The sequence below is a fragment of the Ctenopharyngodon idella genome, chromosome 1 (genome assembly GCF_019924925.1).
Source record: "Ctenopharyngodon idella isolate HZGC_01 chromosome 1, HZGC01, whole genome shotgun sequence".
Taxonomy (NCBI): Eukaryota; Metazoa; Chordata; class Actinopteri; order Cypriniformes; family Xenocyprididae; genus Ctenopharyngodon; species Ctenopharyngodon idella.
Window position 1 is genome coordinate 20,543,396 of NC_067220.1, and position 14,338 is coordinate 20,557,733.

Consider the following 14,338-nt stretch of genomic DNA (forward strand, 5'->3'; position numbering starts at 1 on the left):
AAGCCAACTTCAAAGTTTGTTTTGACAAACTTTTTTATCTAATTATTTTATCTTTATATCTAGTGATGTCATTATTTTGTTTTTTTGGTGCACAAAAAGTATTCTCATCGCTTCATAACATTAAGGTTGAACCACTGTAGTCACATGAACTGTTTTAAATAGGTCTTCATTAGCTTTCTGGGCATTTGAAAGTGTTAATTAGATAAAAAAGTTTGTCAAGCATCACTTTATATCTAGTGATGGGCGATTTCAAAACACTGCTTCATGAAGCTTCGAAGCTTTGCGAATCTTTTGTTTCGAATCAGTGGTTCGGAGTGTGTATCAAACTGCCAAAGTCACATGAACCATTGAAATTTCGAAACTTTTCGAAACACTTATGATGCAACGAAGAAACACTGAAATCACGTGACTTTGGCAGTTTGATACACACTCCAAACCACTGATTCGTAAAGCTTCAAAGCTTCATGAAGCAGTGTTTTGAAATCGCCCATCACTAGATATGGTTGAATAAAGTTGATATTTTGCTTTTTTGGCGCACAAAAAGTATTCTCGTCGCTTCATAACATTAAGGTTGAACCACTGTAGTCACATGAACTGTTTTAAATATGTCTTTAGTACCTTTCTAGGCATATGAAAGTGTTAATTATCTTGCTGTCAATGCAGGCCTCACTGAGCCATCGGATTTCATCAAAAATATCTTAATTTGTGTTCCGAAGATGAACGAAGGTCTTACGGGTGTGGAACGACATGAAGGTAATTAATGACAGAATTTTCATTTTTGGGTGAACTAACCCTTTAAAGCTAAATAGCAATGTAAAAAAACTAATAAAAGTTAGCACATAACAAAATTAAAAGTAAAAGTAAAACATAAAAATAAAAGGAAAATTGTACATTTAAAAATAAATGCAAAATATAAATGCTATAATAGTAAATAAATAACACTAAAATAACATTAATGTGTCAATCTGTAACAGACATTCTGACTAGAAAGTACCTTTTTTCAAATTCACCTGTTAACAGCTTGCAGTATCTTCTTGCTAATTAAAATCGTTTAATTACTTTGCATTTTTTTGTCTAATTTTCATTCATTACCATTGAACAAATCATGAAATCCTCTGTTAATATACAGTATATATTTAGATTAGTAACTTCATTGATGAGATTAGTACTGATAACGTAAGTGTGAGACATACCTTTACCTCCACGTGGGCCATTAGCACTGCAAAGTTCGTGAGGTGTGTGCAGGAACAGGAGGTGTGAGTGCGGTTGGTGCCCAGTAGTCTGCAGTCCTGAGTGGACCAGTATCCGGTCATAGTGCGTTTGGAGTAACTCCAAAAGGAGCAGTTCGGATTGAAGTTCTCGTCCGACTGCTGGAATAAGGAGATGCATACACTCATACACTCCATTAGAGTGACAGAAATCACTAGACAGAGAAAAAAAAAAAAAAAGTAAGCATATATAATACCTTTATGTGTTTGACAGTGAAGACCACAGGTTCAGACAGGTAGACCTTGTTACTGTCTTTATTAATAGCTGCTGTAATAACATGTGAGTTGACTATAAGTGAATAGTTTGGATAGGCCGCTTCACTGCCCAGCCGCACACTAGCGTTCTCCGTAGACAGGTACTGGCCGAGGTTCTTATAGAGAACCAGCGCCATACGGATCTCACCTGAGGAATACATAATAACAAAAGTGGTCAGTCTGGGAAGTGTCAGATTGGGAATTAAACAGAGGCAGATGGACAATGACAGATTACCGTTGCGTCCTTGCTGTTTGAGTGTGTTGGCTGAGAGATGAATGGAGTTGCCAGTTAGTCCAGATTGAGGGAAGATTAGATCAGCCAGATTAACATCTGTACTTAGACGCGCCACCTCCAGTTCTGCAAAACATAAACATGTTCACAATCAGATGCTGCCCCCTATCAGACTGGAGGGGAACTGTAAGTCTAGCTTTAATGGAAGTCCTGTGTTTTTAGAAGGCATGAAACAGAATTTTACAGAAAATATGAAAAATACTGATAAAACATTGCCAGTCTATTTAAAATTATGACACAAGGTACCCAGAGATGATACGCACAGTATTTTCCACTTTTCAAAAACTTGAGAGGTTCACGGTATGGATTAAACTCTGTGTCACCCCTCATTCTAAAATGAATATATTTGAGTACACATCAGTAAGAACACCCACATTTGCTTCAAGGTAAATTAATGTTAATAACACAATGTTAATTCATTTATGTATGGATTCAGGTCACAGTAGAGGTGACAGCTATAAAAAGCTCACAGTACTGTAAATGTGCGAAGCAGTTCTGTTCACTTACACTAATGTTATCATTTGTAATCGATTTCAAATGAGGCTTCTCTCTTTTCAGTTGACTGCGATAAGCGTTTTTCTTTCTTTTCTCGAGTCAGCTTTTAATTTAACAATTTCTTCAAAGAAAGATAAAAGATATTTTGCAATCTCACACTTCATTACAGCTTACAAAGAATAATACAATATTATACTGAAAAATTAATTCCTATAAGGCTAGTCTGAGCCAGAGCTGTTGAAAAACAGAGTTGTGACATGCTTTGATCTCGCGCCACGCGGTCACGTGGTTCATGGAGCTCTCAATAGTTCCAAAAACTGCTGTCAATCTGGTTGAATGGGTTTAAGCAGGACAGACAGCAGTTTCACTATATTTGCAGCTATTTCTGGTAAATATTAATGCATAAAAAGCATTGAAGGTGCATTGATTACTACACTGACTATGCTTTTCAGTAGCATTTTATTCTGGAGAGAGATGAAGAGACATCATTAATTTGTTTTTCTTGAGTTTAGGTATTCCTAACTTGGGTCACACTCATACTCCTTCATGATCAAAAGTGACCAAACACCTTAAGTGTAACTTTTTATCTTTTTGGTACTAAATAATATTTGTGCAAAAAGAATGATCCATTAACGACCATTTCAAAAAAAACCTTTTTCTAATATGTTTATTATTCATATTTCAATTACTGTAGTATTTAAGGTTAAAATAGATAAAAACATTTTTAAATTCCAATGAAAAGAGGCAAATTAGAGGCATCTGGTGGCAGGAAAAATAATATTAGATGCCACTAGATGCCTGCATGGCTCTTTAATAAATATACATGTATATATGGCTCTAGTCTAGTTGCTCAAGAGTATTGCCGGTAATAAATGTTCGCTAATTTTTTTTTTTAGGTTTTGCATTTGAATATATATTTAGACATAATGAAACACTATTTTTATAACTTTAGATTTCTTAATTTTGCATTTAAAGGGTTAATTACTCACATGCTCATGTTATTTAATGATACTCACAGCATACACGACAAGTAAATATTAGCAAGCAAATACTGAATTTAACCAATGAATGAAGTTTAAAAGTGTTAAAAAAATAAGGCAACCAATTGCATTTAACGAAACTCTTTATTATATAATATATCCAGTGATGCGCTAGGTAAGTTATTATATATATTATTAGATATAGAAACTCAATGGACCTCCTACAGGGAGAGAAGGATTGCAGAAAAACTAAAAACTGTTAAAAGTATGACAACTAGCATCTGGTTATGGTAGCTATTGAAGTGTTGCTCATGTTATCTAACTGCAATTAGAGTCTATCTATTATCTAATGAAAAACATTAACTATAACGTGCTTCATAAAATACCAATTACTGGCTAGATTTCTGAAAGGTAAACTAATGTGTTAAAATGTCATAAAAATGCAGTAATTTCATCAACTTGCCAACTAGTGTGCTTGAGAAACAATGAAATGAATGGGGTTCAATGCTGGACAGTATTGGCTGTTTGGAAGTATTGGTTGCTCCATGACACGTGTTACTTCCACGTACCTCAATTCCTAGTCTATGGGAGTGTCGCAACTGTTTTTCAGCGGCTCTGGTCTGAGCTAGCAACAGTGACAAAGGGAGTGGGGCTTCGCAAAGGGTCAGTCACACCTTGTCACAGTAGGCATAGGTCTTTCTGCATTAGGTTAATGTGTAAGAAGGGTACATCAAAACTGTAAATGTGCTGGATACATTCCTTAAAGGGTTAGTTCACCCAAAAATGAAATTTCTGTCATTAAGTACTCACCCTCATGTCGTTCAAAACCCGTAAGACCTTTGTTTGTCTTTGGAACATAAATTAAGATATTTTGATGAAATCTGAGGGTATCTGATCCACACATAGGCAGCACCTTTTGAGATCCATACAGGTACTAAAGACATCGTTAAAACCGTCGACGTGACTACAGTGGTTCAACCTTAATATTATGAAGCGACGAGAATACTTTTTGTGCGCAAAACAAAACAAAAATTTTTATTCAACAAATTCGTCTGTCCCCTGTCATACTGCTACACTATTTTCGTTGCAGAGCTTCAGTGTTTACGTCTGAACGGTGGCTCAGTATTGGCTCAGTATTAGCCACCGTTCAGACTTAAACACTGAAGCTCTGCAACGAAAACAGTGTAGCAGTATGACTACACAGTATGAAGGTTTTACGGGTTTGGAAAGACATGAGGGTTAGACATTTTTGGGTGAACTAACCCACATCTGTAGAAAAATATTTTGAAGAATAAAGTCTTTTCCCCATGTAAACATGCAGCCTTGGGATTTAAAGATTTATGATTTTTTATAAAAAAATCAGCCACGAAAAAAGAAAAACATGTTTGCATCCACAAATCAGTGTTTCTGTAGAAACTCATAAATCTATCAATGTCCATCTATAAATCAGTGTATCGATTGTTCAGTATGTGCTTTAGACACTGCATCACAAACAATGTTTATTTATTGAGTTAAGATGAAAGACACCTTTGGCTGGCCAAATAGCTTTATAATTCACTTTGAGACATGAAAGTATGTGTCTTCATGTGTGAATGCGGTATATCACATCAGTGTGTGAAGTCTACAGTTCCCTAGGGGAGCGATGAGTTACACAACAGGCATGTGATGAAGTTATACATCTTTAAATCACATCTGAATCTGTGTGTGTGTGTGTACGTGTGTGTGAGCATTATTAAAATCATTTCCCTCGTATCTGCAGGTGGTCTCTAGGCCAAGCTACAGGCGGTTTATGTAATTTTCTGCCCAGGTTTGTAATATAAAGTAGAAAAATACAGCTCTGTATGTGTCTGTTCGTGCACAAGTGTGCGTTTTATGAAATAAAGATTTCTGTTGCATCTTAAACAAGATAAAATACTTATTAAAGGCAAAGTTTAACACTCTTCTGATCTCATTTAACACATGATACTTTTCTATCATTACAGTAATTTATTTACAAACTACATCACATTATACCTCTCTAATAATCAAAATGATGTTCCTGAAATGAGTTCTAATTATGCAAGTCAGATGGTGCAAATTTCCTCAGTAGTTCTCGGATGAGATGTAACATATTGTATACCCTCATCTACAGATGACTGAATCACTGAGCTTGTGACAGATTTGGAGTGCTTTTACCCTCCTCAGACCTGTCTTAGAGCTGAACGCACCATAGATTACCTGTTAGACACTTTTTTTTAGTCTGGGAAAAACAATAACCTGAATAAAGGACATATAAGAAAGGATATTTTCAGGCGGAAAGTGAGATACTTGCAGAGAAAACACAAAGAAAACCTGAAGTAATAAACTCACACCCCCCAGGGTAATGATCAGAGGGATACGGTGTGTGTGTGTGAGAGAGAAAGATCCATAAGAAACAGAACGGCCCAGTTATATAAAGCACTTCAAGCATTGCACAGCAGATATGGTGCCTTCAAAGCAGACACACACACACACATATATAGGCTGCAGGGGTGCTCACACTGTGCTAACCTAATTAGCTGAATCTAGTCTTCACAGAAAACTAGCACTGAAACACACAAGTGTAATCTATAAACATGTTCTATTCAAACCAGACAAGTCGTTTGGATCGTTCTTCTGATATTCTGTTTTAAAAAGATTTTAGAGAGCATCTTTTGTCACCTAAATATGACAATTTCTACATCGAGTCTCTAAAAAAAGCAATTTCCTACATATTCCTGGCTCTTTAGTGTACACATTCATTTAACAAGAACAGCTCGTAGCATACAGAAAGCCTTAAAGGAGGAGGGAGAGAGAGAGAGGGAGAGAGGAATAAGTTTCTCATTTGAATAAACCGATAATGGTGGGAGATTTTGTCTGCGAGATTAAGATTAGCTTTCGGCTAAGATTTGAGATTGAAGATCAAAAACGAAGAACATAATGATAAAAACACTATTTTCTTTTTACTGAAAGGCTTATGTATGCAAAAAAGGATTTGAGCTCACTGCTGAAAAGCATCTAAGAAGTTCTGCATATTCATTTCTTGATTAAGTCTTATGTAAAAGACACATAAAATACATTAGATATGTAGGGTTGCATAAGTCCATGTTTCATGACTAATTTTTTATGTGTAACACCCCATCCAAAACGAGTTACCAGTCTGTCTGTAGAACACACTGGAAACAAACATGCTGAACGAAGTGGCACAATCACTTCAAATCAGAAGTTATTTGATGTTTAATATGCAGTTAAGTGGAGAGGGATTTTGGACCAATGAGACGGCACAATCACAATAGAAAACAAGCAATTTACAAAATGTTTTGTCGTAGTCACGGCCAGTGGGCTGATTAGGATGGTTAGCCCTTGCTGACAGATGCAGTTTTCATAAACAATAAAGTTTGCTCTGATCTGTCTAGGACCAGAATTGGTATTCTGCTGAGTGTCTGATTAAAAATCATGCAAAATCACTTTATGTTGTATGTCGGCAGAACTATGTTATTATAGCCGCGTTTCAACCGCAGGAACTTTCCCCAGGAACTAGGGACTTTGGGGTGGTACTCGGTGTGTTTCGACCACAGGAACCAGGGTCTAAATGAAGTTCGGGGTAAAACAAATTCCCCCTCTCAAAGTACCTGCTCGCTAGGTAGTACTTTTTCAAAGTTCCAGAACTTTCAGGGGTGGGACTCGGGCGCTGAACGTGCTGATTGGTTGAGTTCACGCAGCATTTTGATTGGTTGACCCCACGCAGCGTTTTATTTCAACCATCGTTTTTTTAAGTCTGTTGCAGTGCGTGCAATAAGAGTTGTTTGCTATTCAAATCAACAATGGAGTATAAAAAAATATGACTGATGGACTGACGACGAGGTTCGGGCTTTTCTAAGTTTGTATGCAGAGGACGAAATCCAGCGGGAACCGGAAAGTCGTGTGCAGTCCTAAGTCACCGGACTATATTCACGGTACTTTAGACCGCTATGGAAACACAGCTAGCATTAGGTCTGGGGGAAAAAAAGTACCTGGAAAAAAAGTTCCTGGGACACATTGTTCCGGGTAATTTCGGTGGAAACACAGCTTATGTTATTATTGTCACGGTCTTGGACTCTTATTTTGATATTCTGTTGTTTGTTCCCTTAGTTCCTGTTTCCCGCTCTGTTTAGTTTCAGTTTTCTTGGTTTTCTTGGTTTCTAATTATGTCCCTGTTTGTTTCTATGGTTAATTAGCATCAGATGTTTCTTGTTTAGTTTCTTTTTATCCCCTGTATATATACTGTTCAGTTTAGTCTTTGCAGTTATTGTCTATGCGTAATGCGTTGTCAGCTCCTGTATTCGTCTAACAATCTCCTGCATTTATAATTAAAGACTGTAGTTTGTGCGTGTTGCTTACTAACTCATTACAATTATATACATTACTTTCTTTTAAATTGTTAATAAACTGAAGTTCGATAGTGAAATTTAACATTTCTTTACTTCCTTGCTTATTTAGTTAAGTAACATATTTGCAAGCTAACCAGCAGCGTACTAGCTTAGCACACGGCTAAGTGTTATTTTAGTATTATTTATATACTATTATAGTATGTTTTTTTTAGCTTTAGTAATTTAGTACTTCAACATTTTATTTTAGTTAGTTGGCAAGGCAACATTTTTGTTAAGTTTTTCATCTAATATTTATATTTCATTCAGATTTATTTCAAGTATAAAGAAATGATTTTAATACTTTTATTTAACAATAACACTGTTCTATACCCTTTGCAAATGTTTCATACAGTTTTATTCATATTATAGCCTACATTTTTGTTTGATCAGGCATTGCAAATGGTTAGAAGGACTCAACTCAACAGGCAAACTACACTCTTCTTTTATCACTGACAACCATTTAGAAGTCTAATTTCATTATATTACATTAAATGTTTTACCAGTGCCAAATTTTGTTTTAGAAGGCTTTTAAATGCCTGAAATGGATTTTGATTTTTCCCAGTCTGGTGTCTTTCACATCCCAGCCAATGATAACACTAGTGATTAGTTTGGGACTGTGCACATTCCTGTGATGCAACAGCCAATCAACATTGTAATAAAGTAATTTTCCTCTGTCCTACAGAGTGATTAGTTACATGCCATTTATGGCTCTGGTGATTGGCTCCAAACAATCTGACAGCAGAACTGAGTGTCCATGAGCAAAGATTGCCCACTTCTAAGGGGTCCAGCACCAGCCGAGCAACTACCATTGAGATGAATGGGAATGCTAGCAGTTAGCTTTGTCCACACAGATTCACATAGAATAGATCACACAGATGTTGGTGGAGTTTTTGATGTTGCTTATCCTCTAATGAAACTCTCTAAAAACAACCCTGTAAAACATCAAGGCCAAACAAGTAAGGCAGATGATCAGATGCCAAAAAAAAAAAAAAAAACCACACACACACACACACACACACACACACACACACACACACACACACACACACACACACACACAAAAGTGATGAAATACGCAGAGAGAGGGGGGGAAAAGCCAGGCTAGAGGGCAATCCCATGGAGAGCTATTTCTCTCAAACGAGATGCATGTGAACTGGCCTTGAGTGGTGGAATGGCGGATAAATTGTTTGCCAGGAACGATAAATTTCCCCCTTTGCACTGTGAAAGCACTGGAGCAGAATAGAGCGGTTAGCATGGATCCCTGAGCACCATCCCCCCTCCTCAATTTTTCTCGTTTTTATCTTTTTGTTTTCTTTCATTTATCCTCTTCCTCTCCCTTTCATCCTCTCTTTTCCTCATACTTCACTCAGTCAGTTGAACAGTTCACAGTAAATTTGTCTGTCTTGCTCTTTCTGTCTCTGGTAATGTTCCGTTCATTCTGTCTCCTCCTTAGTATTGTTCTTCCTGCTGTTCTCATGTCCCCCCTTATTACGTTTCAAATCTTTGCCACCGGCTCCCTCACTTTCTTCCTCTCTATTCTTTCATTGTCTTTCTCTGTCACTGTAAATGGTAAAACAGTTCGACAAACAGTTCATCAAAAATGAAAATGCTGTCATCATTTACTCAACCTCATGTCACTCCAAACCTGCATGACTTTCCTACTTCCGTCGAACACAAAAGAAAAAAGGCTAAAGATGGTACAGGTAGCTCATTACTATTATCAGGGACTGAAGCTTTCAAGCTTTAAAAAGGCCCACAAAAGTACCAAATAAAGTACCATGGTCCATATAACTTTTGCACATGCAACTTTAGCAAACTTCTGAGCCAAGTGGATTTTGAATTGCAACTATAAAATAAAATAAATAAAATAAAATGCAAGTGGCTTTCAAGTTAAGTTGCAGTTGACAAATTAAAAATAGTATAAAACTGTTATGTAATTTACACCTGCAGTGTGATGTTACACCTGCATCTCCTTGCACATTAACTGAAAATGCATGAATGAGTCTTTTTTCACTAGTCTTCTCTTGTTTAAAGAACTGCTAAGTTGTTTAGTCATGTCTTATCTGACCTTGAGTACCAAGTGAGCGAGGACTGCCCTCTCAGAATGAACAGGTGCATGTCATCCCTGCTTAAAATTTGTTTCCTCTGTGGGAAAAAACAAAACAAAAAAACAGCTGTTTCCTTATGGGTCATAGTGTCACTCGCAGCATCTCTACATGAAATTTCACCTGTCACAAAAAAACTACGATCGTGAACATTTAGATTTTGTTCTAAGTATTGTTCTTTCGGCACCTAATGTCATGAATTTGTTTCAACATTAATGCTACATTCTACATGAATGTGTCTTCATATGAAGTTCTGGAGTTATGACAACATAAGAATTTTTTTAGCTCAACAGTCACTGATCATAGCTTAAATAGAAAGAATCATGTATTATTTTGCAGTTCCTAGAAAAATTACAGGCCAACCGGCTGCCATTTATTTGTCAAATCCAATTTTTATTTGCATTTGGTGAACGTTAAAGGGTTAGTTCACCCAAAAATGAAATTTGTCTTTAATTACTCACTCTCATGTCGTTCCAAACCTGTAAGAGCTTCATTCATCTTCGGAACACAAATTAAGATATTTTTGATGAAATCTGAGAGCTGTCTGACTCCTCCATAGACAGCAATTTAACCACCACTTTCAAGGTCCAGAAAGGTACTAAAGACATCATCAAAATAGTCCATGTGACTGCAGTGGTTCAACCATAATTTTATGAAGCGACGAGAATACTTTTTTAAACAAAACAAAAATAACAACTTTATTCAACAATATCTTCTCTTCCGTGTCTTTCTCCTATGCTGTTTACGTTCAGCACTTCCAGGTTCTACGTCAAAACGGCGGCTCATTATTGGTCAGCTCCAGCATCAGACACCCTGCGTCTTGCTGCTCACGTGAACAGCGTCGGGCAATACTGAGCCGGTGTTCTGACGTAGAACCTGGAAGCGCTGAACGTAAACAGCATAGGAGACTGACACAGAAGAGAAGATGTTGTTGAATAAAGTTATTATTTTTGTTTTGTTTTTGTGCACAAAAAGTATTCTCGTTGCTTCATAAAATTAAGGTTTGAACGACTGCAGCCATGTGGACTATTTTAACAATGTCTTTAGTACCTTTCTGGACCTTGAAAGTGGTGGTTAAATTGCTGTCTATGGAGGAGTCAGACAGCTCTTGGATTTCATCAAAAATACCTTAATTTCTGTTCCGAAGATGAACGAAGGTCTTACGGATGTGGAGCGACATGAGGGTAATTAATGACAGAATTTTCATTTTTGGGTGAACTAACCCTTTAATTTTAAACCCTGTCTGTAAACCTTGTGTGTGTGTATTCATGAGCTCATGGTTTTGAGTGATTGTTGCAGCTATAAAATTTCAGCACAGTGTTTTGATTAATGCCATGGTTATAGGTGTGTGTGGGCACATGAATGAGAAAATTTGTCACTGTATTTGTGTATGAATGACAGAGCGAGTCTAGCATGTTTTCTTTATTTTATTTATGAGGTTTTTGCTTTTAGGACAATGACAGAGAAAAATTCACTAGTTTTAATTTTTATTTCATTTTGGTTGAGTAAATAAGGGTGCCTTTGACACTGTAAACAACCAAAGACTTGGGTATCACAAGTACGGTACTTTGGTTGCTTCAGTCCCCCAGGCAGATCTTTCAAGTATTTATGGAGAGGAGGGGTGTTTGAGTCACATCAGCTAATCACTGAGGTGCTTCAAGGTTCAGTGCTCGGTCCTCTTCTTTTCTCCATACACACAACCCCAGTGGGTACGATCATAAAGGCACATTGCTTCCTACCACTACTATGCAGAGGATACACAACTCTATCTGTTGTTTCAACCTGATGACCCCACAGTCTGAGCTTGTATCTCTGCTTTGGCTTATATGAAGGAGCGTCCTCTCCAGCTTAACCTTGTGAAGATAGAGCTCCTTGTAATCCCTGCAAACCCATCAGTTGACCATCACTGTTCAACTGCACATTAAAATAAATATTTTGGCAATTAAAAAAAATTAAAAGAATGGTTTACATTAATCTTTTTGCGTTATGACAACACTGTGAAATTACTAGTGAAATTATGTTCAACCAACAAAGTTAGAGGAACTTAATTTGTGGCATAAACACAAATTTTTTAATTGATTACTCAAAAAATGGTTCCAACTAATTTCAGCATAATTGAGTGGTGGCCCTGGGACCAATTAATCTTATCTACTTGAGTTAAATTAACAGCTAGCATAGCACATGCTAAATGTAACTTATTTAGCATGTACATTTAATGCAGTAAGATATTACTTATCACTGGCATTAGCACAGGAATTGCTCATATAGTCAAAGTAGTGTACATTATACCTTCATGTAGCCATCCACAACCTAACTTAAGCACAATGGTAACCACAAAAACTTCAACAAAAACTATTTTAAATGTTGAATGTAACAGCATTAAAAACTAACATGTATTTCCCTTTACTAAAAACATAAAATAACACTTACAGTAATTTCTACATTTATTCTCCTTATCCAGTCCTATGCAAAGCATAATGTTTTAAAGTTTAATAATGTTTGTAACATAAAATGTTTAATTAAATCAATAAATTTGAATATTTAAATTGCAATCATGCATTTACTTAAGATGTGGTCCTTTTAATATATTTCAGAGTATGGGCCAACACCAACCAGGACAGCAAGGAACCTGGAGGTATTTTTTGATGACCAACTGAGCATCCATCCACATTTCAACAACAGATCAGTTGTGTAGATTCATGCTTTACAACATCAGGAAAATCAGACCCTTCCTGTCAGAGTACATGGTGCCGCTCCTTGTCCAACCTCTTGTCATTTTAAGACTGGACTACTGCAGTGCTCAATTGGCCGGCCTTCTAGCCAGCACGACTAAGCCTCAGCAGATGATCCAGAACAGCAGCACATCTGGACTACAATCAGCCAAGAAGGACCTCACACCTCTCCTGATCTTCTGATAGTTTCTGTCTGAATCAAATTTAAGACTTTGACACTGGATTTCAGGACTGCTACAGGAACCGCACACCCCTACCTCATTACACTCTAACAAGTTACAGTCAATGAATGAGTGGAGCCTTAATGTTTGTTCACAAAGTGGGACAAAATCACTTTCCAAAATCTTCACCCTCTCTGTTCCTCTCTTGTAGAACGGGATGCCAACCTCCACCCAATTTGCTGAGACCATCACAACTTTCAAACAGCAGCTGAAGACACACCTCTTCAAACAAGCACTTAACCACTCTACAACTTTAAATAAGGGCACTTAAACGAAAAGGCCACTTCTTCTTTTTTCTGTTCAACCTTGTTTCTTAATCTATCTTTCTAATAAATCTGGCATTGTACCATTAAAAATGGCTGGCTTTGCGTCAAATGATGTTCCTCTATTGCAAGTCGGTTTAAATAAAAGTGTCTACAAAAAACAAATGTAAATAGTTTAATTTGCATATGTGAACCTTGATTGTTTTTCAGTTTCAGTATTAGATGGGACAATTTAGGGCTTTTCATACTGTTAATAGTTAACCCTGGGTCATTCTAAACCTTGGTAAACGGAATCCTAGGTTATCTTGCTTCATGTTTCAAACTACTCATAATTTACCCTGGTTAACAATCAATACTGGGTATTCATAAGAAGATGTTTCACACTATACATTCCAAAACCCTGGGCTAACATTCTTATTAGCATACTTGCAGTGTCAGTGTCATTGTTTGGATGAACACTGAAAACTTGAAAACTTGTATTGCTTGAACCTTTATGTAAACGAGTTGCATAAAGGTTCAAGCAATACAAGTTTTCAAGTTTTTCCTGAATTGACTTTTTGGACTAGCATTTGTGTGATTGTCCAAAGCATGTAAAAATGAGGCACAAGACTGAGTGTCTGTTGCTAAGCATCTAGCCATAACACTCTAGGGTAAATAAAGAATTGGTTCTTTGAATAAGTACAGCATTTTCTTTACTCAAGAAACACATATAAAGGCTAATGTATTTGAGGTCTTTAAAACCTGTAATAACCTGTAACGATGCACTTACTAATGACGGAAATGTCCGAACTTCTCAGAAATTTGTACGTTAAATACCTATTAACTCCATTTGAGCTTGATTTTGTTAAAATGTTGATAATATAATAACACATGCATGCTTTTTTGGGGATACAAGGTTTCCACCCGACAGCGACGATATATTACCATCAAAGTTTAAGCTAAAAGGTTTGTTTCTCAAATGTGTAACAGCTGCAGGACCATAAATGTGCCATTACGGCTACATTTAGCAGTAAATTGTGACTGCTCTCACTATGGCACCTCTGGAGCATTTATGATTCAGCAGAGTGGAGTGGATCCACTGAGATCTTGTGTCTGATGCCCTGCACCAGACCACATTTAGTCACCGGATTTGCCAATATGTGCAAAATTAATGCTAAAGAATATATGAAATATATTGAAGAGATTTGTTTAAAAAATATATACTGCTTCTTCATATTTTGGTGAACTATCCATTTAAGGCTTTTGAATGAGACTGCAATTCATTTGTGTTATCTTTGCATTGTTTCACAAAGATGGCTGCAAAATTATATGTTCAAATCAC

General features: G+C 36.7%; 1 protein-coding gene across 1 annotated transcript in view; it reads right to left on the minus strand.

The window, feature by feature from the left end:
* adgrl3.1 (adhesion G protein-coupled receptor L3.1) overlaps positions 1 to 14,338 on the minus strand; it is a 124,504-nt gene that overhangs the window by 27,178 nt on the left and 82,988 nt on the right. Inside the window, 3 exon segments of the mRNA XM_051916618.1 lie at positions 1,194 to 1,370; positions 1,466 to 1,671; positions 1,759 to 1,881. Of these exon segments, the coding sequence (XP_051772578.1) occupies positions 1,194 to 1,370; positions 1,466 to 1,671; positions 1,759 to 1,881 (506 nt within the window).